This window comes from Acipenser ruthenus, chromosome 18, assembly GCF_902713425.1.
Source record: "Acipenser ruthenus chromosome 18, fAciRut3.2 maternal haplotype, whole genome shotgun sequence".
In the NCBI taxonomy this organism is placed as follows: Eukaryota; Metazoa; Chordata; class Actinopteri; order Acipenseriformes; family Acipenseridae; genus Acipenser; species Acipenser ruthenus.
Window position 1 is genome coordinate 14,590,349 of NC_081206.1, and position 23,946 is coordinate 14,614,294.

At 43.1% G+C, this 23,946-nt stretch overlaps 1 protein-coding gene across 8 annotated transcripts in view; it reads left to right on the plus strand.

Moving 5' to 3' along the window:
* LOC117424432 (codanin-1-like) overlaps positions 1-23,946 on the plus strand; it is a 45,058-nt gene that overhangs the window by 9,243 nt on the left and 11,869 nt on the right. For 3 of the 8 annotated variants that reach the window (XM_058991249.1, XM_058991252.1, XM_058991253.1), the window contains exons 2-18: positions 2,339-2,958; positions 5,250-5,522; positions 5,891-6,087; positions 7,466-7,609; positions 7,888-7,966; positions 10,230-10,350; positions 11,470-11,579; positions 12,108-12,197; positions 12,743-12,818; positions 16,379-16,569; positions 16,931-17,051; positions 17,643-17,786; positions 18,525-18,691; positions 19,969-20,050; positions 20,490-20,579; positions 21,183-21,237; positions 21,773-21,906. In XM_058991249.1, the coding sequence (XP_058847232.1) occupies positions 2,339-2,958; positions 5,250-5,522; positions 5,891-6,087; positions 7,466-7,609; positions 7,888-7,966; positions 10,230-10,350; positions 11,470-11,579; positions 12,108-12,197; positions 12,743-12,818; positions 16,379-16,569; positions 16,931-17,051; positions 17,643-17,786; positions 18,525-18,691; positions 19,969-20,050; positions 20,490-20,579; positions 21,183-21,237; positions 21,773-21,906 (2,694 nt within the window). The remainder of the gene's footprint in view (positions 1-2,338; positions 2,959-5,249; positions 5,523-5,890; positions 6,088-7,465; positions 7,610-7,887; positions 7,967-10,229; positions 10,351-11,469; positions 11,580-12,107; positions 12,198-12,742; positions 12,819-16,378; positions 16,570-16,930; positions 17,052-17,642; positions 17,787-18,524; positions 18,692-19,968; positions 20,051-20,489; positions 20,580-21,182; positions 21,238-21,772; positions 21,907-23,946) is intronic. The other 5 variants (XM_058991250.1, XM_058991255.1, XM_058991251.1 and 2 more) reach the window with 5 other exon arrangements.

Here is a 23,946-nt window from a genome sequence, read left to right on the forward strand (position 1 = left end):
AATATTACACTGCATGCAGGCTATCCTCAATTTAAAATATTACACTGCATGCAGGCTATCCTCAATTTAAAATATTACACTGCATGCAGGCTATCCTCAATTTAAAATATTACACTGCATGCAGGCTATCCTCGATTTTAAAATATTACACTGCATGCAGGCTATCCTCAATTTAAAATATTACACTGCATGCAGGCTATCCTCGATTTTAAAATATTACACTGCATGCAGGCTATCCTCAATTTAAAATATTACACTGCATGCAGGCTATCCTCAATTTAAAATATTACACTGCATGCAGCTGGTAAACAAAAATTAAATATGTATGCACGGTGGTTTAGAGAATATGTAATACCGTTAAAAAATCAATTCAACATCATTATTTAGTTTTTGTCGTCCTGCGTACCCTCCTGGAAGTACCCCCAGGGGTACCTGTTGAAAACCACTGGGCTACATACAGACAGTATAGTATATAATACATATGAGATATATTCATTGTGTTTAATCAAACCTTGCAAAAATACAAACATTAAAGTTGTCGCCGTTTTAATGATCATTAGTTTACCCACGCAGCATTACATGTGGACTAAAAAACACACACACCTTTAAAACAGTAAATTCAGCTCTTTGCAGGATAGATTAATTCAGTTGCACATAATAAAAAGAAAAACTGAAGTTTCACTTTTTACATACTGTCATTTCGGAGCCTCCAGTGCCTTGCATTTTTGCAGTGGACGCATTAAACGCCTCCCGGCTACAGTCAGAATAAAGAGAAAAATCACTGACCTGCATTGTCATAGAAGACAAGTTATGACAAATGTGCATACTATATAACTTGACTGTATAATAGTTGGTACAGAGGGTAGTGTTAGGATGTTTTGAGTTAACATGGGATTAATGAGTGTTATGTTACAACAGCGCCATCTAGGGGATTGAGGGTGTCACTTTGGGCGTTAATGTTGATTTTATTAATAAAGCAGGTTGTTCAGTTTCTACTCCTGATTCCCGCCCTCTAATAATAGCACAGAGTATAATAGTTTGGTACAGAGCAGTGAATCATTATAGTTGGGAGTACTGTACAGGTAGTATAAATACATATTTACATTAATATTATAATAAGGAAGCTGCAGATCATTTGAGATTCTTGCTGGACTGATCTTCTCCTGTACGGTTAAAAAAGGGGTGAGTGTGTTGTGCAGTATTTAAACTTGTAAACACTTTTTATAGTGCCTGATCTATTGATTTTAGTTCAATAACTATAACTCCTCCCGGTTGAACGAGCTTGAACAATCAATTGACTCGGAGCAGAACTCCAAACTGTGGAAGGCCATCCAGGTAAAAAACGCATGATTTACTACACATTCTAGTTTCGATTTAGTATGTGTTGTAATTCTAATTATTATGTGTCCTAATTTGGCTAATCAGATCGCAGAAAATGAAATGAGAACCAATGAATTTAAAGAAAACAGTCTGTGTAATAAATTATCCTATTAAGTCGCCTTACATTCGCCCAGTTGGTGGCGGTATATGGACTTGGCATTGCGCAAAGTCTGGTGAAAGATGGGTAGACCCGAACCGAGACGAGCATCAAGCGGCGGCTTCAGAGCCTCAGAAATCGCTTTAATTCAGCGGTAACTCCACTGTAACTAACATGTAATTTTAAAAAGTGTTGAAATCTCTGACATTTGAATCTAGTATTAGCTGTGGTAACTCAATATTTTTGTGTAAAACTGAAATAAACATAATTAAAAAAATAAATGACTGTGTACATCGTTAATACAAACTGACCCGTGGCACGGTCAACATTGTCTGTCTCAAGAAGTCGGCAGCACTCAGCAAATCTATAATTGCACCATAGAAGAAAATATCTCTTTGCCACGATTTGCATTTTCTTCTTCTCCTTTTTTGTAAGCGTATTTCATGTCTGAAATTAAAGATATCCCAAAGGTGACTGACTACTCTTAAAATGACCAGCCCCTACGTAGTTACAGTGCTACTGTAAAATGACCAGCCACTACTGTAGAAAATGCATTGTTAATTTACATTTATTTAGAACACATAGTTTTTTTTATTTTCTATGTATTCTGATTGGTCCAAATTAATACGTGTACTAAGTATTTGAAACGCATACTAAATAACGAGTTTTTGATCCAGATGGCCTTCCATACCAAACCAGAATTGCAAAGCTGCGACATTTTGCGTGTTGTCACACCGCGACAGCATCGCAACATTTAAATAGCTAGCTGTGGCTAACACTGTAGTTAGGGCGCTAATGCAAAAACTTGGATTTTGGAGCTGCCATCTTGAGTTTTGTATTTTCTTCTGTTTCTCGTTCCAGCTGGAGAATGGCAGCTGTGACAGCCTGGCTCAGTTTTCCGTGCTCCGGAGAGACTTTGTCCCATTCCTGCTCAACTTCCTCCGTGAGCAAGCCAGCCAGATCCTGGCCAATGGGCCTTCCACCCCGGCCAAGACCCCCAGCTCCAAGGGACAGCGGACCCCCGGGTACCCCAACGAGAGGAGTGGGGTCTCTCAGAGCGGCCGCGCGCCCCCGAAAGGAGCCAGCCGGGTGCAGCTGTTCTCGCCACCCCCCTGCAGTCCTGCGCAGCCTGAGTTTGACACGCCAGGCACCCAGTATCTCAGTGGAATCACCTTTTTGAGCAGCCCCAGCTTCACGGCCAGCCCTGCACCCCGGAGGTCTGACCAGAGAGCCAGCCTGGGAGAATTCCTGCCCTCCCCGGACCCCCAGCCCCCCCAGCGTCGCGGCAGGAGACGGGGTGGTCCGACCAGCAGTGGAGGCCGGCAGCCAGGCAGGGAGGCAGGACGCGGGCTTAATGAGGAGCCGGGCCGCTGGGACAGGGGAGGCAGGACTGAGACCTCTATCACCCCCCCTCCACCCCAGCTCAACATCAACAACCTGGAGGACTTCCCTCCTGTGGGGGCTACTCCTACACCAGCTGGGTGAGTCATCTCTTTACAGCCGTCAGGTTTAACGAAGGAAGCTGGTAATCATGCTATCATGATTCCTATTGTACCTCCAAATACTGTAATCAAGCATATCAAGTGAAGCAGCCAATGACCTGCCCAACAATTAAGATACCAAACACTGAAATGGCTGCTTCTCAGCAAATAATATATGTAATAAAAACCAGAAATCTAATTTGTAGTGATATTCCTAACTTATCTAATGCTTTGTTAATGCTAACTTGTTTACAAACAAAAGCAACAATAAAACAACCTGTTTTAAATTTGTTTGGTTGCCAAGGAAAGCGAGCAGCGGCTCCAATACCCAACTTGTTTAAAGTAAACCTCAGGTTGTTACTGTATGAAAACGTGTCAATAGCCACTGTTTACTGTGAAGAAACAGCAATGGCAAGGAATGAAAAAAAAGTAAAAGATCAATAAAATACGTTGTCAGCTTTATGTACTATTTTATTTACAGAATAAACAAAACAACGTTTAACTTGCACTGCTATTTGGCATCCTTTATTTTGTAGTGAATTCACTGGGTTAAAGGAAGTCCTACACAACGTATCCTTCACTCCTGGGATATTTTTCTATTTTAACGTGTTACATATTCTAAAAGCAATATAATGGCTTTTATTACTTTTTAAAAAAAGAACAAAATATATAAATTGAGCGAATATCCGAACATGAAAATCCCGTGTTCGCCCCAGCACTATATATATATGTATATGTATATGTATATGTATATGTATATGTATGAATGTCCTCTGTTTTCAGATGGAACAGTTCTATACATTTTCTACAGAATAATAAACCAGCCAATTTGTTTTATCGATCGTAAATAAAAAGTGAAAGTTTCCTTGAGAGCTGTTTTCTGTGCTGCAGTACAACGAAAGACTAATCAGAAGATTCTAAGGCTGGGGCGATGCCTAATCTTTCACTATTGATATATCGTTCTCCAAAAAAGCCGAACATCAATTAATCAACCGTATGAAAGGGTAAAAAAAATGCAGTAATCCATGTGGAGCTGTAGATTACTGTGTAACATTGCAAGTAACACTTTAAAAACGATTATGGATTTTACATTGATTACATCAGTTTATGCATACAGTAATTAAAAAAATATATTATTTATTTTTATTTTTTACCTTATTTGTACCAGTTGGGGGTCAAATCAAAATCCCCCCCGCCCCCCAAAAAAAAGTCATTTTATTCCACAGCAAGTCGGAGTAACAACCAATCAAAAAAAAGATAATTTCAAAAAAGTTATCACTGTCCACAGCATTTTAGTAACAAGAGTGTTGTCCATGGCTTATATTTGAATTGTGTTCAGGAAAAATGATAGTGTCCACATTTTGTTTTAATTTAAGCAATGACTGGCAATGGCTTACAATCTGCCCAGCATTACTGAATACCTGCTCACTAGGGACTGACGTTGCCGAGATGCTTAATACTTCCGACCAGAGATACAACTTTTGGAACGATCTTGGGTGTTTTTCTTAATTTTTAGACGAGGAGGGGGGTGGTGGTTGTGATGTATATATGGAGATTTTGTTTCAAGGTTTGTAGGGTGCCATCTCATTAAATGGTCACGGAAATTAGTTGTGTTACCGGAGTATCCCAAACATTAATTTCTATACTTTATTTTTACTTACTTTAGAAAATAATTGCCAAACATTGGAAGGCATTGTAGCTCGGTCGACACAGTATTTGTGATTCTAGCACAATGCTCTTAACTTGCGGTGTTACTTTGAAGACTCCTGCACAGATCCAATCCCATCAGTAAACACTCACAGGGTGGGGCAGGGGGGAGAATGTGAGATTCAGTGAGTCAGACCTGAGGGGAGCAGAGAAGCTCTGCTCTTAATGCAAAAAATAATTGCTGATTGCAAATGAAATAAAAAATAAAAGCTTTCCTTTGCTTAAATCCTTGCACAGAAACGATACGATGCATCAATTCAGGGTCACAGTTTACATGAAATATACTAATTCTCAAGAAGCCTAGTGGTAGGATTTCAAGATGTCTCCATGTCTGAAATTGACCAATATACCATTCATTCGGATGTCCCAAAAGTCTTGCTTTAAAAGTTGCATCTAATTTTTTTACTGCAGAGTAACTGCATCTCTTATTGTTTACGGCTGTGAAAAATTGAGTCATTTTTTCGACACAGCCCCGTGGTACTGTGAACCGGCAGCTAGTTAAACTGTACATGAAAAGTGTGGATAGTGCTTCAAACAAGTGTTTCAAACACTCCCTCCTCGTGTCTCTCCTGCCCTGTTTCCAGCAGTAAGACGAAGCCATCGCGACGGATAAACCCGACACCGGTGAGTGCAGAGCGGCCCCAATCGAAACCAAAGAACTGCTTCACCTCCACCCCGCTGAGCCAGCCACCCCCCTCCCCCGCCATCCCAGAGTCCCCGGGGGCAGGGCCGGACTGTTGGCTGCAGGAGGAGCGGGAGATGCTGCGCAGAGAGAGGTGTGTTCAGGCTCCGGCTTCAAGCGCCACTCCTGCGCTTCGCCTTGCTTGTACTAAGATGATGTGCCCTTTCCAGAGCAGGTGTGATTTAAAAGAGCACACAAACTGGCATTACTCATCATAGCCAACAAATATCTATAGACAGAGACAGTATGTGGGCCCAGAGTTAGCAGCTTACATTGTCATGCGAGTTTAATTGAATGGGGAAGGTTGCTAGTCTCTGAACTTGGTCTTCTCCAGACAAGATCAGCGCCAGGTAAAGGCATATTTAGAGATAAATAGTAATACTTTGATATTGGTGTAACAGAGCCAAGAACTGTGCACAATCAGTGCAAACAGCATCGAATCGTAAGGGGAATATAAAAATGTAAGGGCCGTATGTCATTGACCTGCTTATTTCACCTTCCCCTGATATGCTTCCTGTAACGGTCTTCTCCCTCTGTCTCCAGAGCCAAGCTGTCCCAGCAGACCAGCTCTCTAGGACTCCCCCCTGCCCTTGAACCCAGCACCCCCACCAAGCTGGGCTCCAGCAGAACCAGCGCCAGCGGGTCGGCGGACCGCCTCTCTCCGACCGCAGATTTGCACAAGGTCTCCACCTCCTGCCAGCTGGACCTGCTAGCTGAGCTGCACTGCGCCTGCATCGCGGGTAGGAGCCCAAGGACTCCCGTAGACTGTGTTGATTTGTTCTGCATTTCCCTTGTCTTTCTATTGCATTTGCAGTCATTGACAGTGCTGCAGTATTGAGTTCTGATTTTTACACGTTTTTGCGCTTGCCTGGAGAATAGCCCAGCACTCATTCCTTTACACCATGTGACAATATGACCTTTGAACTCTACAGGTCCAGCATACTTTAAATATAGAGTAGGTGGGATCAGCCAAGTTGGAAATTCATTCAATCACATGATTTGAATGAGGAATGAATATCTGTTCAGTCCTAGTGGGTTTGATTTGTTCCAGACAAGCTCGTTGACAGATGGACATCAATGGCAGGTTTCACAGACACCAATTAGCACTAATCCTGGACTGCAAACATTGGGTAGTCCATGATTAGTTCTTATCAGGGTCTGAAAAAATGACAAGTTAATATTTGATCAGCAGAACTGCAAAAATCATATTGGAAATATGGAGAAAAAAAAATAACATATGAAACATATTACTCTTTGGCTATCAAAGTTAACCCTGACTGTACCCTAACCCTAACCCAAACCCTAACCATGAAACATTACGAAACGTGAAAAACATGATGGCTTGACCTTTCATAAAAATACATGCATAAACAGTATGGCACCATTGATAAATCAATGCATACAAAATGAAAGGACAAGGACTAGAGGATTCAAAAAACAGTCTATAATATATTGTTTATGAACACTGAATATTTCCAGTATAGGTAATATACTTCAGGAAATTCTCCAGTGATCCACAGATCAGATTTTCGCACTCATGATCTCTTCAGAGCATTCTGGGATTGCCTTGAACACCCTGAATACCACATGACTGATGATACAGTACCACCATGTTCCCATGTCACTGATCACCTTTCCCTAGGTCATTCAGTGGTGCTTTGATTACATCTGTTGTATTTCTTTATTTCTACAACATATATTATACAGTGCATTTAGGTTCCAGAAATATTGAGCGTCTTCTTTAAGCACATATTTTTATTGAGACTCATAGGCTAAGTTAGAATAAAGGATGCAGGAAAACTACCATGAAACCCCTTGTAGGACCGAACTTTATGGGACATCTAGGGTATATTGCCGCTGTTATTGGAGTTGTTTCAGTGTTGTTCAAATTATGTTGCTGACAAAACAAGCACTTTACACTTTAAAAGAAAATAACAAAATACCAACAATTGTATTTTTTGTAATTTGGGAATCTGTAGTTATGTCCTGCCATATCAAATATTTAATTCTTTGGTGGGCCATTTCTCCACCTTGTAATCCTGCAAGTGTGTGTGCTGTTACCATGCTTGCCACATTTACAGCCTCGCTCAGTGCCTGTAATGTGCTTGTGTTTTGTAGAGAACCTGGTGCCCAATGTCTTCCTGGAGCTCTTCTTCGTGCTTCAGCTGCTGACGTCCCGTGGATCAGCTCCTTCTGAGGAGCGGCAAGGGGGTCCCGCAGTCTGCAGGGGTAGCTCTAAACACACCCCTCCTGCTTCCAACAGTGACTCGCAATATTCTCAAGTCTTGTTCTTGATTAGAACTTTTAATAGGATCAGCTAAATATGTACGCTGTCAGTAAAATACACTAGCTTTCAAAACCACAAAGGTCTCTTCCTTCAGGTGGTAGTGGATACTGAGGTAAAGAAAGTTCCTATCGAAAGCCAGTGTATTTTTTATATATATCTATATCTATATCTATACATGTATTCTTGCTGTGCTTCTCGTATCTGGACCGGCGTTTTTCCTGTTTGTTTTTAATACACATTCTTTTCCTCTCAGATGTGTTGGACAGGCCCTACTTCAACAGCGTGCACAACTGTGTGTACTTTGCAGTCAAGGTCCTGGAAAATAATTTTGAGTAAGTTCAGTCTGCATTCCATTCTTTTAAAATGTATCAAATGTTTTAATGCAAAAACAATGTGCTTTAATTTTGAAGATCATTTTGTTAAGCTTGTTATATTCAAAAGAGTTGATCACAAAAGAATATGAAAGTCTGTCCAAAATCACTTCACATGTGCAAATAACAGACAAGTAAAGGGGCTACCCATACAGTGCCTTGCGAAAGTATTCGGCCCCCTTGAACTTTGCGACCTTTTGCCACATTTCAGGCTTCAAACATAAAGATATGAAACTGTGATTTTTTGTGAAGAATCAACAACAAGTGGGACACAATCATGAAGTGGAACGAAATTTATTGGATATTTCAAACTTTTTTAACAAATAAAAAACTGAAAAATTGGGCGTGCAAAATTATTCAGCCCCTTTACTTTCAGTGCAGCAAACTCTCTCCAGAAGTTCAGTGAGGATCTCTGAATGATCCAATGTTGACCTAAATGACTAATGATGATAAATAGAATCCACCTGTGTGTAATCAAGTCTCCGTATAAATGCACCTGCACTGTGATAGTCTCAGAGGTCCGTTTAAAGCGCAGAGAGCATCATGAAGAACAAGGAACACACCAGGCAGGTCCGAGATACTGTTGTGGAGAAGTTTAAAGCCGGATTTGGATACAAAAAGATTTCCCAAGCTTTAAACATCCTAAGGAGCACTGTGCAAGCGATAATATTGAAATGGAAGGAGTATCAGACCACTGCAAATCTACCAAGACCTGGCCGTCCCTCTAAACTTTCAGCTCATACAAGGAGAAGACTGATCAGAGATGCAGCCAAGAGGCCCATGATCACTCTGGATGAACTGCAGAGATCTACAGCTGAGGTGGGAGACTCTGTCCATAGGACAACAATCAGTCGTATACTGCACAAATCTGGCCTTTATGGAAGAGTGGCAAGAAGAAAGCCATTTCTTAAAGATATCCATAAAAAGTGTTGTTTACAGTTTGCCACAAGCCACCTGGGAGACACACCAAACATGTGGAAGAAGGTGCTCTGGTCAGATGAAACCAAAATCGAACTTTTTGGCAACAATGCAAAACGTTATGTTTGGCGTAAAAGCAACACAGCTCATCACCCTGAACACACCATCCCCACTGTCAAACATGGTGGTGGCAGCATCATGGTTTGGGCCTGCTTTTCTTCAGCAGGGACAGGGAAGATGGTTAAAATTGATGGGAAGATGGATGGAGCCAAATACAGGACCATTCTGGAAGAAAACCTGATGGAGTCTGCAAAAGACCTGAGACTGGGACGGAGATTTGTCTTCCAACAAGACAATGATCCAAAACATAAAGCAAAATCTACAATGGAATGGTTCACAAATAAACATATCCAGGTGTTAGAATGGCTAAGTCAAAGTCCAGACCTGAATCCAATCGAGAATCTGTGGAAAGAACTGAAAACTGCTGTTCACAAATGCTCTCCATCCAACCTCACTGAGCTCGAGCTGTTTTGCAAGGAGGAATGGGCAAAAATTTCAGTCTCTCGATGTGCAAAACTGATAGAGACATACCCCAAGCGACTTACAGCTGTAATCGCAGCAAAAGGTGGCGCTACAAAGTATTAACTTAAGGGGGCTGAATAATTTTGCACGCCCAATTTTTCAGTTTTTTATTTGTAAAAAAAGTTTGAAATATCCAATAAATTTCGTTCCACTTCATGATTGTGTCCCACTTGTTGTTGATTCTTCACAAAAAATTACAGTTTCTTTATGTTTGAAGCCTGAAATGTGGCAAAAGGTCGCAAAGTTCAAGGGGGCCGAATACTTTCGCAAGGCACTGTATAAATTACATCTACAATAAGGGCCAAGTTATATAAAAAAGGATCAGCACTATAAGGATGTAATGCACACAAAACCTCACCCCCACTTTTGATTTGTGTTGCTCCTACTGCAATATAAATGGACTGCCAAGTTTGCCCCAATTGTCTTGTTCAACTGATCCTTTCTGCACATAACCTGTTCCCCTTTGGAGATCAGTCACATCTTTTATATGGCTGGTCCCTTTATGTTCACCTGTCTGTTTTTGCACATGTCAGATGTTTTAGGACAGATATAACTTCCCAGTGTGCCTTTCCTGGTTTATTGAACTCTGAAGCCACTGCTCCACCCAGTGTAGTGCTTTCTCATTGGTTTGTGGTGCTCACTGTTTATTGAGCTCTGAAGCCACTGCTGCACCGTGTGGTGCCATTGGTTTGTGGTGCTCAGTGGTGTTGCTCTTGTGTTGCAGTCTCATCTCCCAGCTGGATAAATGCACACTGCGGCTCCTCGCTGAGAACGAGAGGCTGGGCTCCTTCTCTCCAGCTCTGCGAGATCGGCTGCTTGCTGCCCATGAAAGCAGCACTGCCAAGGTGGGTGAGCGCTCTGTGTCTCCCAGAACAGCTTCCGGCCGGAGATTGACTTACTGACCAAGAGAACATGGTTTATATATGGCCCACATTGACAAAGTTTGCTGGTCAGGAAGGATTGATTTGCACTCCCAGAGAAATTTGCATAGTGCCTAACCTAAAGTGCCATTGTCCCTCACCTTTCATGAGTGTGTCCGTATCCTTGTAAGCTTGTGCATTTTTGGATTCCAGGTGATAAGGAGCCAACTTTTTAAAATATTTGCTTCATACTTGGTACTGTATTCTGTGATGCTCAAGGTTAAGTTCGATCGCTGATACCATACAAGAAAAAGTAACCCTTTTCTGGTAGTAATTTTACAGAGTTGCAGCTGCACTGTCAAAGCCTTAGATCTCAAAGACCATTGGAGGCAGTGACTTTTTTTAACCTTTCTGCTTTATTATGTATTGTCTAGTTATTTTGGTGATAACCTCTGGACATATCAGTGATACAGACCACATGATTTGAGAAGTGTCATTACCGGTGTTGTCCAGTAAAACTGTCCAATTTCACTGCCACATTGTTTTAACCTCTGGCCATATCAATAATACAGGCCACACACTTTTTCACATGCACATCTGGTTAGAGCAAGCTTTGCTTTGGTTCCCATGCTGAGGTTTTAACCCACCTGCTCTTGTAGGGTTTTCTAGAACAGGTATAAGCAAGAAATGGGAGCAGGAAGAAGAGATTGATCAGTGCAGCTCCTCAGTTCTGCACTGCTTGGCTCCATTGATGTTGAATGTGCTGTACATTTAGTGTTGCTGGTTTAGTGCTGCTTGGCAGGGCTACTGTTGCTGTTAAACTCAAAGATGCTATTATGGGGTGCCTGTTGTGTACATGCCTGAAAAACTGTTAGCAGTTATTACCCATGAAACAAATGCAAAATGGAATCAATGGAGTTTTATTAGAAGTAACCACACCATGACATCTTCTGAATTCTTTTGAATATCCTTTGCAACATTACACCTTCTGTGTCTATGGAGCACATCATGTTAGTCAGGCAGGTACGATCTGTGCCCTGTTTGGCATGACAGGAGTTCTAATGTGTCCTCCTTGTAACTGAGTTTTTTACCTCTGTATTGTAGGTGTCCCGAATAACCCCGTCCTTCATTCAGTCTGTTCCGTTCCAGCCAGCCACGGACAACCGCTCCAACTTCTGTAGTGACAAGGCCTTTCACATCTTCAAGAAGCAGAGGTACTGTGCTGGCATCACACTGAGAACGTGTGCTTCACAAAATACCCTAAAGAATCACTCACCTTTACAGTATCTATATTTGACTGGAGTTCTTTCATTGGAGCACCATGCAAGCTGCTGATTATGCAGGTTTTGACACTTTCACTTGGAGTTGTTTCTGACCAGCTGAGCTAACATGTTGTGATTGAGTGGGACGGAGATGCTTGTATCCAAAGTCAACAAATGACTGCATTAAGAACCCCTTGCAACCCGCTGACACATTAACAGGTTTCATAATGTTTCATTAAAGAACCCAAATTGGCTCCGAACTTGACGTTAACCTACTAAGAACCAGACAAGCATTGATGGGCTGAATGGCCATACAACGGAGGGTTAATTTGTATATTGTTATAAAGAGACCACCATATCATCCCAAACCTGTTTATTGCCCTATAGTTCTGCATTTGAGTAAAGGATATCCAAGCTCCTCACTGTGCAAGCAGGTATAGAGTTCTAGCTGCTGATCTGTGCTGTGCTCTGTATCCCCAGAGATATTTTCTACGAGCTGCTGAGAGAGTGGGAGGACTTCCACAAGGAGCCGGGCTGGGTGTTCGACATGGTGCTGGGCAGCAGAGTCAGGTGGGACCTGCAGCTTAATCTCTGTTTAGTCATCTGCAGTGAACTAAAAGCAGTGCACTAGCTGTGGATGATCCTGTGGTCAGCAGAGGACAGTACTAATGATAGACTGCAGGATAGGTGCAGTTGCAGTGAAATAGCTGGGGATCATCAATAATAAGAAATGTGGGGTCGGGGCAGTTAAACACGTGTTTCAGGGTTTCTTGTGAACATTTATGGTTTTATTTCTTTCAAAAATTATTTGGTCAAACTTTGAGAGTTTTGAAATTGATAAAACTTCACCTGGACATTTGTTCCACCACATGCTGCTTCTAAAATTGTTTTAGGTACTTAATTTATGAATGAAGGGGGTATAGCAGGCCACATTTACAAAGATTTTGCTTCAGTCCAGTGTTTGACACACTTATCCTCTGTGGGTGACCGGCACACGTTCGCATGTATGTCTCAGTTTTTTACAAACTGCATCTGAAGATTGTGACGAGTCAGGACGTTATTCCTGACTTACATGTAAAGATGTTTCTCCTCTCCCTTGCCCTCTCTGTCTTCAGGGGGATGGTGAGTCAGCTGACTGCAGCCAGCAATCACAGTCACTTTGCCAGGCTTTTCCAGAAGCAGCTCATCCAGGTAAGAGGTGCCCCCAGAGGCTGTTGTGCTAGAAACAGCCTGAGCTGCTGTCTGGCTATTGGGTTATCTTGACATAATGCAGTATATGGTATCATAATACAGGTATGTCGTTCTGTGATACAAACCAAAAGCACAGCGTAGCTCATTGTAGTTCTAGAATGAAGAATACGTATGTTTATGAATACGTACTCTCCCTATTTCATTACATTTAACAAAAGGGTCCATCATTGAATGATCATTTGATCTTATTATGCATCATGCAAGTAGCCCATCAGGCCCATCGCATGTATCGTGATATGTATCCTGTCATATCATGACATTAGTGTATCGTTACGCCCCTAGTCTCAGATGACAATCCTCATTCCTTAAGTAATGGGTGGCCAGGATGGTAGGAGTATTTGGGTTCTCCCCTCCCCGGTTTGGACTAGCGACTACCTTGATAACAAATCAGACCTTTTGAATTGTATAATACTAAGGGCTTTAATAAAAAACATTGCAGCATTGTGTTTTGTATAAGGATAACCAAACTGCTAATGTTCATGAACTAGCAAAGTAGCAACTCTGTGCATGTAGGAGCTCCTACAGGGAACCTCCTAAATTGTGTCAACTTAGTACTGGTATAAATACTAGGCTATGTGATTTGGCTCATAGTACAGTAATTTTTAACTCTCAACACTGCAGACCTGTGTGTGTGTCTTATTTCATCTTATCAGTAATGTGTAAGTTTACAGTAAGTATGAAGACTGACAGTGTTGCTTCTTTTTTTTCCATAAGAAATTGAACCAATTGAGTGTTGTGATGTTTGAGAGGTAAGACGCAGTGTTGTGATGTTAATGAGAGGTAAGACGCAGTGTTGTGATGTTAATGAGAGATAAGACACAGTGTTGTGGTGTTTGTGAGAGGTAAGACGCAGTGTTGTGATGTTAATGAGAGGTAAGACGCAGTGTTGTGGTGATTGTGAGAGGTAAGACGCAGTGTTGTGGTGATTGTGAGAGGTAAGACGCAGTGTTGTGGTGATTGTGAGAGGTAAGACGCAGTGTTGTGGTGATTGTGAGAGGTAAGACACAGTGTTGTGATGTTTGAGAGGTAAGACGCAGTGTTGTGATGTTAATGAGAGGTAAGACGCAGTGTTGTGATGTTAATGAGAGATAAGACACAGTGTTGTGGTGTTTGTGAGAGGTAAGACGCAGTGTTGTGATGTTAATGAGAGGTAAGACGCAGTGTTGTGGTGATTGTGAGAGGTAAGACGCAGTGTTGTGGTGATTGTGAGAGGTAAGACGCAGTGTTGTGGTGATTGTGAGAGGTAAGACGCAGTGTTGTGGTGATTGTGAGAGGTAAGACACAGTGTTGTGATGTTAATGAGAGGTAAGACGCTGTGTTGTGATGTTAATGAGAGGTAAGACGCTGTGTTGTGATGTTAATGAGAGGTAAGACGCTGTGTTGTAATGTTAATGAGAGGTAAGACGCAGTGTTGTGATGTTAATGAGAGGTAAGACGCAGTGTTGTGATGTATGAGAGGTAAGACGCAGTGTTGTGATGTCAATGAGAGGTAAGACGCAGTGTTGTGATGTTAATGAGAGGTAAGACGCAGTGTTGTGATGTTAATGAGAGGTAAGACGCAGTGTTGTGATGTTAATGAGAGGTAAGACGCAGTGTTGTGATGTATGAGAGGTAAGACGCAGTGTTGTGATGTCAATGAGAGGTAAGACGCAGTGTTGTGATGTTAGTGAGAGGTAAGACGCAGTGTTGTGATGTTAATGAGAGGTAAGACGCTGTGTTGTGATGTTAATGAGAGATAAGACACAGTGTTGTGGTGTTTGTGAGGGGTAAGACGCAGTGTTGTGATGTTAATGAGAGGTAAGACGCAGTGTTGTGGTGATTGTGAGAGGTAAGACGCAGTGTTGTGGTGATTGTGAGAGGTAAGACGCAGTGTTGTGATGTCAATGAGAGGTAAGACGCAGTGTTGTGATGTTAGTGAGAGGTAAGACGCAGTGTTGTGATGTTAATGAGAGGTAAGACGCAGTGTTGTGATGTTAATGAGAGATAAGACGCAGTGTTGTGGTGTTTGTGAGAGGTAAGACGCAGTGTTGTGATGTTAATGAGAGGTAAGACGCAGTGTTGTGGTGATTGTGAGAGGTAAGACGCAGTGTTGTGGTGATTGTGAGAGGTAAGACGCAGTGTTGTGGTGATTGTGAGAGGTAAGACGCAGTGTTGTGGTGATTGTGAGAGGTAAGACACAGTGTTGTGATGTTAATGAGAGGTAAGACGCTGTGTTGTGATGTTAATGAGAGGTAAGACGCTGTGTTGTGATGTTAATGAGAGGTAAGACGCTGTGTTGTAATGTTAATGAGAGGTAAGACGCAGTGTTGTGATGTTAATGAGAGGTAAGACGCAGTGTTGTGATGTATGAGAGGTAAGACGCAGTGTTGTGATGTCAATGAGAGGTAAGACGCAGTGTTGTGATGTTAATGAGAGGTAAGACGCAGTGTTGTGATGTTAATGAGAGGTAAGACGCAGTGTTGTGATGTTAATGAGAGGTAAGACGCAGTGTTGTGATGTATGAGAGGTAAGACGCAGTGTTGTGATGTCAATGAGAGGTAAGACGCAGTGTTGTGATGTTAGTGAGAGGTAAGACGCAGTGTTGTGATGTTAATGAGAGGTAAGACGCTGTGTTGTGATGTTAATGAGAGGTAAGACGCTGTGTTGTGATGTTAATGAGAGGTAAGACGCTGTGTTGTAATGTTAATGAGAGGTAAGACGCAGTGTTGTGATGTTAATGAGAGGTAAGACGCAGTGTTGTGATGTATGAGAGGTAAGACGCAGTGTTGTGATGTCAATGAGAGGTAAGACGCAGTGTTGTGATGTTAATGAGAGGTAAGACGCAGTGTTGTGATGTATGAGAGGTAAGACGCAGTGTTGTGATGTTAATGAGAGGTAAGACGCAGTGTTGAGATGTTAATGAGAGGTAAGACGCAGTGTTGTGATGTTAATGAGAGGTAAGACACAGTGTTGTGATGTTAATGAGAGGTAAGACGCAGTGTTGTGATGTTAATGAGAGGTAAGACGCAGTGTTGTGATGTTTGAGAGCTAAGACGCAGTGTTGTGATGTTAATGAGAGGTAAGACGCAGTGTTGTGATGTTAATGAGAGGTAAGACGCAGTGTTGTGATGTTAATGAGAGGTAAGACGCAGTGTTGTGATGTTAATGAGAGGTAAGACGCAGTGTTGTGATGTTAATGAGAGGTAAGACGCAGTGTTGTGATGTTAATGAGAGGTAAGACGCAGTGTTGTGATGTTAATGAGAGGTAAGACACAGTGTTGTGATGTTAATGAGAGGTAAGACGCAGTGTTGTGATGTTAATGAGAGGTAAGACGCAGTGTTGTGATGTTTGAGAGCTAAGACGCAGTGTTGTGATGTTAATGAGAGGTAAGACGCAGTGTTGTGATGTTAATAAGAGGTAAGACACAGTGTTGTGATGTATGAGAGGTAAGACGCAGTGTTGGAGCCCCAGTTCTCACTCTGAATGTCAATGCACTGCTCTGCTGTTTCCCACTCTGTAGATGTGCAAGGGGACGGGTGGAGAGGCGCCTGACCTGGATGTACTCGGCATGCTTGGAGCGGACAACCTGAGCCGTCTAAAGAGACTGCAGGAGCGCTTCATCCAGCCCCAAAGCATCATGGGACCGTGCCCCCCGCCCTCCTTCCCAGGGCATCAGGAATTCTTCCGGGATTTCCTCCTGACAGCTGGCAGGTGAGAACAACCACCAGTATTGCAACGTCCTCCAGGACAAAATAAACAACTGGCCTTGGCTGGAACAGTAATCTATTATCGTGATTAGCGATTCATTAGTTTGATCAGTTCTTGTACTGAAAAATGATAATCAAAGCTTACATTATCGGCTAGTGTTATCTGAGATGCAACTCTATTTTTCACCACCTTTGTGAAATGTTTCTTTTCTCTCCCCAGTTCCATATAGTAAAGCTATAAAACTAACTGCAGCTATCAGGGTTATCTGGATAAAATAAAAAAAATAGTGTCCAGGGAGGGAGCAATGTCATAGTTTGTTAGTGTGTTTGCAGAGTTGTGTATTATTTCTTTTTTTTTTCTGCAGCTACCAGCTGAACCAGCACCTGATGGACAGCCTGTGCCAGCAGATCCTGGAGCTTGACTCCATCTGCATCCTGGGGCCAGGCAGCAGCAAGGAAGAGGGGGAGGGTGATGTGGAGCAGCAGGTAAGAGGGGAGTGGAAAGGGAACATGGAGAAGGTGGTGAGGAGAGGATGGCATGGAACAGATGAGGGGGAGGGGAGCAGCAGATGAGAGGGGACGAGTGCTCCCCTTTTAACTCTGTAGTCAGTCAGTTTTGACTTGTTGGTACAATACAGTAAGAGCATGCAATACATGCAAATCACACACTCATTAATACTAGGAATATACTGGGTTGTCTTCTGCTTGGTTATTTTAAAATGAACTGCACAATCATATGACCTATTTGTAAACAGCACTCACATGAAACATGACTGTACATTGGAATAATATATACAATTAAAAACAATCAAATAAACATACAATTATATATGAATCCGGTTGCTTCCCAAGCAGGAATTCTATGAGGATGTGACATAATACAGGTCTATCGGGCCATCTGGGATAGTAAAAGGAGGGTTTTTGACAGCGAGGATATATCTTTAATTTGATGACACCACCCATAGTAAAACTGAGAATCCAGCCAATCGTATGGGTTTTCTTTATTAAGTGCCATCGTTAAAAATCTTTCTTTAAACGGGTGTGTGTGAGCTGACGCGGCTGTTGATTCTCTTGCAGGGTGAGAAGCAGCGGTTCTGCTCGGTGCTGACGACGGCTCGCCTTCTTGCCAAGTTCCTGGGTTTCATCACCTTCTTGCCGTACCAGACCAGGGAGCCACCAGCCAGGGGTGTGCAGGAGGCAGCCATTGGGGTCCGCAACAAGGTACAGCTCTGTCACTGCGAGCGGAAACTCGCTGCCTCCCACAGACACGATCAGGGGGCACTGACACTCACTGCAACTCGCTGCTTCCCACAGACATGATCAGGGAGCACTGACACTCACTGCAACTCACTGCCTCCCACAGACACGACCAGGGAGCACTGACACTCACTGCAACTCGCTGCTTCCCACAGACATGATCAGGGAGCACTGACACTCACTGCAACTCACTGCCTCCCACAGACACGATCAGGGAGCACTGACACTCACTGCAACTCACTGCCTCCCACAGACACGATCAGGGAGCACTGACACTCACTGCAACTCGCTGCTTCCCACAGACATGATCAGGGGGCACTGACACTCACTGAAACTCGCTCCTTCCCACAGACATGATCAGGGAGCACTGACACTCACTGCAACTCGCTGCCTCCCACAGACACGATCAGGAAGCACTGACACTCACTGCCTCCCACAGATACGATCAGGGAGCACTGACACTGCAACTCACTGCCTCCGACAGACACGATCAGGGAGCACTGACACTCACTGCAACTCACTGCCTCCCACAGACACGATCAGGGAGCACTGACACTCACTGGAACTCACTGCCTCCCACAGACACGATCAGGGGGCACTGACACTCACTGCCTGCTATATAGTTAGTGCAGATCTGTGTGAACGGCTGTTGAAAAGCTCCTTAGTGTGTGGTGTAAGTGTGTCTCTTGTCCTCATGTGCAGAGTGCTCCAGTGCTTGATGTGTGTGAGGTGCTGAGGCAGTCCATGGTGAAGCAGCGCACGGTGCTCACTGTCCCCTGGCTGGTCGAGTTTCTCTCCATGGTGGATCACACCGCCCCGTACCTGCTGCACTACAGGAGGGTCTTCACACTTCTGCTGCAGCTGTACAGGTGACATGACTTGCTCCCTGCTCCCCTCTCCCCACACCCCCAGGTCCTAGTGTACTGTACAGAGAGGCTGAGTCCTCCCCACACCTCCAGCTCCTAGTGTACTGTACAGTGAGGCTGAGTCCTCCCCTCTCCCCTCTCCCCACACCCCCCAGCTCCTAGTGTACTGTACAGTGAGGCTGAGTCCTCCCCTCTCCCCCCAACTCCTAGTGTACTGTACAGTGCGGCTGAATCCTCACCTCTCCCCCCACCCCCCAGCTCCTAGTGTACTGTACAGGGAGGCTGAGTCTTCCCCTCTCCCCCCAGGTCCTAGTGTACGGTACAGGGGGCTGAGTCCTCCCCTCTCCCCCCAGGTCTTAGTGTACTGTACAGTGAGTCCTCCCCTCTCTCCTCTCAATGACTTTACTTTGTGATGCAGTAATATTGCAATCTAAACACTTAAAGCAATATATTAAGTTATGAAAATGTAAATGTAAACATAGTAAGCAACTCACTTATCAAAGGGTCAATGCGAGAAACAGAACATTCTGTTAAAGTAGTTTAAAAAAAAAAAAACAACACAACTGCTCCTATCATGATGATCGCTGTATTGTGAAAGCGTGGACATTTACTATCGATTCATCCCTACAGCTAATGAGATTTAATTAGCCACATTTTTTATTACAAGGAAGCTTCACAGGTGTTGAAGGAATTTATCAAATTAGTTTTCCTCTCTTAACTATAGTGTCACATTGACACAGAAAATCCTTTTGTGGGAAACTACTGTAACTAGAAGCTTATTGTCATGGTCTGTAGTAGAGAAAATATTGTTTCAAGGAAACAAACAAAACTAGAATTGGAAACCAGTCTACTGTACAGCTCTTGCCAGAGGTTTAGCATCACCCTATAGAATTAACACGTTTCACTTCATAAAGTCAAATGAAACCTGCTGAATAATGTTAACATATTCAATACCGCTTGGTAGTTTTCCATATACTTAACGAAAAACTGACACACGTTGAAAAATGTGACATTTCGAAATCTAACGTGGAATACTGTACTGCTATTAAGGTTTCCGGTAGACTTGTGATTTATCATTTTGTACTTTTCTTTGATTACAATAAAATGTGTAAATTATGTTCATATAGTTTTTTTGTATTTTTTATTTTTTTTTGTCTCAATCATAAAATCCTAGATGTTGGTAAACTTTTGGCCATAGCTGTAGGTGCGAGAATGATTGAAATGTGTACATCCTTTTTCACACAAGGTCTTTGAGTCTCGGTTTGTTGCTTGTGTTCCAGGCGCACCTTGCTGGGGACGGACAGAGAGGGGCGCTTCCTGAACCAGCTGCTGATTGTTGCTGTGCTGGGCTGGCTCTTCCAGGTAAGGACACTGTACAAGTGATGTTGGGGAACTGGGGGAGAATTTTCTAGGATTTTATAGCCGTTTCATTTTCCAAATTTAATTAATGGTGTTGCATCCACTTTTCTTTCAAGTCGCATAGAAAGGATCTATCCTTTTCCATGTGATGTTGTATCCTGTAGTGCTGGGACGAGCTTGGGTTTTATGTGTTAGAATAATCTTTCAAAAATGTGATGAATATTGAACAGAGCAGAGGGAGGTTCTTGTACTCGCTGTACAGGACACAGAGCAGAGGGAGGATCTTATACTCACTGTACAGGACACAGAACAGAGGGGGGTTCTTATACTCAGTTTACAGGATGCAGAGCAGAGGGAGGTTCTTCTGTATTTTATGATTTGGTATTGGAAGGTATGGTTGAGCACCATATTAAACCTTGCTGGCTGCTTTTCTCTATTCCAGATCCCTGCTGTTCCTGAGGATCTGTTCTTTAGTGGGGATTTCAGAGATGAAACTGATGTCATTGAAACACCAGCTCCCACTCAAGGACTGGTAAGTATCTGTGGGCAATATTGAGAGAGACAGTGTTCCCTCACAAGTAGTGTTGGAGTTTAAAGATACAGTACATCATACACTGACTGACCAAAAAAATTGTATACAAGTTTGTGGTCACATGACATGTGATCCACTAGCCATATAAAAGCCATGTGAGTGTTGTGCAACTATTCGGCAACAATAATGGGAAAACGGAAGAATCTCAGTTACTTCATGTAACGTATTTGGACAAGCGACTGATATGCTCCAGTAGCCCAAATAGCAGAAACCGTCAACACTGGACTCACCTGTTGCTTCTCAAGCAATTCTGTACAGTTTCAGCCAGTCAGTGTACAGCAGCACGGATGCTGATATCAGGCACCGGTGCCTGTGCTGCCTCATTGTATTGGACAAGGCCAGCCAGTTACGGAAGGGGAGGGAGAGCAAGGTCTCATGGGTGGCCAAGATCAAATACCATTACAGTAAAGCACTTGGCATAGGGAAGGGCAAATCTGTAGCCTACCAGCACTCTAAAAAGGTATGTCGCGTAGTGTATGTATTCTGTGTTGATGTAGGTCAGGGTGACTGGTTCCTATAATGTGGTGTTCGTGTTGTTCTTAGGATTGTCTCCCCCTGGTGGATCAGCAGTTGCTTTATATCTGTTGCCCATATCTCAGTAAGTATGAACCCCATACAAACCCTTTTGCAGGGAGGATCGTACAGTTGCAGTGCTCTGATGGGCTTGTGAATATGACTGTACCTGTTGTGTTTTATTGCAATTCATTGTGTTTTCCTTATGACAGACATATTTAAAAAGACAATCAAGAAAAAAAGCTAATTAAACATTGTCCAAATTATTTTTTCAATAGATAAATGTGCCCCCTGATTGTATCAGTGGGTGCTCATGAGCTCTTGGTCACTGCATGGCTGAAATAGTCCTGTGATGAGTATTCAAACAAACACAGCTTGAAATGTATTCAGTGTGAAAAATGTTTTTTTGTTAATTTTGTATTCGTTCATATAATAGACTTTATAAACGACTATCAAATGTTTTGCAAAGGAAACCAATGCATCGTTGACACCTGAAATAAATAACACACATGTTTCTGTACAGAACAGTTTTCTGGTTTCTGGTATGAATTACAATATGCTTCTGTTATCCAGCAGGCATTCAGTAGACAACTAACCTCCAAACCCTCCCTCCCTCACAGGCGAGTTCCGCAAACTACTGGCTGCGTTTGTAGCAGGAAGTGCAGCGAAGAACGGGGGCTTGATCCGCAAAATAACACCAACCGCCGCGGAGCCACTGGAGTCTCCCGCCCCACTGTCCCAACAGAAACTACAGGTACCGCACAGCCGCACACGTGACGTGTGCTGATCCTACATACCACTACTCGAAGGGAGACCTCACAAACCACAAGTAATTGCAAATTTCATGACAGTCCCGCCTTCATTCTGTTTCGTGATTGCATCACAGTAATTAGGTCACAGTTGTCAGTTTATTTGTTTCCGTCTGTTTTGAATAGAAACAGAGCGTCGTTGTGAAGCGTGTGGTTTCAGATGGACACAAATGCAGTTGTGGTTACAAACAATGAACCCTTTTAAGGCCGAGCCCGAAGAGTTCAGGCCCTGGAGCACTTCCCTCAGGGCTGAGCCCGCCGTTTCACAGCGCTGCCTGATTTGTGCATCAATTGCATCATTTAAAATGAAGCTGAAATGTTATCTGTGTGTGCTGCTAGGCTTAAAACAGTCACGTGGACTGAAGGGAAGGAGTGAAAGCAGAGATGGATCATTTTGTGAGGAGTAAGAGATCACGCAGGATAGACGCGCAGGCTGCAGTGAAGTTGGTTTTAAGCCTGGGAGTGATTTTGATTACTCCAGTGGCAGGGAGGATCTACAGTGCCGTGAAAAAATATTTGCCCCCTGTCTGATTTTCTGCATTTTTGCACATTTTTCACATTGTATTTGGTCAGATTTTTTTGTGGGTTGTAGTAGTATATAGAGGGAGTCTGAGAGAAAAAAATTACACCAAAGTTTAGTGCCTCTTTCATTTGTTTGGTGCGCAAGGTAATCAAACATGCAATCTTCAGGTGAGACAAAGTTATTGCCCCCCTAGTTAACTCAACCCAATTAAAGGGATAATTAGGGTCAGCTGTTTGAGTACTTTGGTTAACAACCAGGCCTGATTTGGGCCAGCCCCGCCCAATATAAATCTGACTAACTTTGGCCCTTACCATCATAGTGAAGTTGTCAGCACACAGGTTCTAGAGGCACATCATGCCACGAACAAAAGAAATTCCTGAAGACCTCCGGAAAAAAGTTGTTGATGCCTATCAGTCTGGAAAGGGTTACAAAGCCATTTCTAAGGCTCTGGGGCTCCAGCGAACCACAGTCAGAGCCATAATGTCCAAATGGAGAAAGTTTGGGACAGTAGTGAATCTTCCCTGGAGTGGCCGTCCTGCCAAAATCTCTCCAAGAGCAAGGCGTAAAATCGTCCAGGAAGTCACAAAGAACCCTAGAACAACATCCAGGGATCTGCAGGCCTCTCTCGCCTCGGCTAAGGTCAGTGTTCATGACTCCACCATCAGAAAGACACTGGGCAAAAATGGGATTCATGGCAGAGTAGCAAGGCGGAAACCATTGCTCACTAAGAAGAACATGAATGCTCATCTCAAGTTTGCCAAAAAGCACCTGGATGATCCTCAAGAGTTCTGGAACAATGTTCTATGGACAGATGAGTCAAAAGTGGAGCTGTTTGGCCAACATGGGCCCCGTTATGTCTGGTGAAAACCAAACACTGCATTCCACAGTAAGAACCTCATACCAACGGTCAAGCATGGTGGTGGTAGTGTCATGGTTTGGGGGTGCTTTGCTGCATCAGGACCTGGATGCCTTGCCATCATTGAAGGAACCATGAATTCTGCTCTGTATCAGAGAATTCTACAGGAGAATGTCAGGCCATCCGTCCGTAAGCTGAAGCTGAAGCGCAGCTGGGTCATGCAGCAAGACAATGATCCGAAACACACAAGCAAGTCTACATCAGAATGGTTGAAGAACAAGAAATTTAAAGTTTTGGAATGGCCTAGAAAGTCCAGACCTAAACCCCATTGAGATGTTGTGGCAGGACCTGAAACGAGCAGTTCATGCTCGAAAACCCACAAATGTCACTGAGTTGAAGCAGTTCTGCATGGAGGAGTGGGCCAAAATTCCTCCACGGCGCTGTGAGAAACTAATCAATAACTACAGGAAGCGTTTGGTTGCAGTTATTGCTGCTAAAGGTGGCGTAACCAGTTATTGAGTCTAAGGGGGCGATTACTTTTTCACACGGGGGCATTGGGTGTTGCATAACTTTCTTTAATAAATAAATTAAATACGTATCACATTT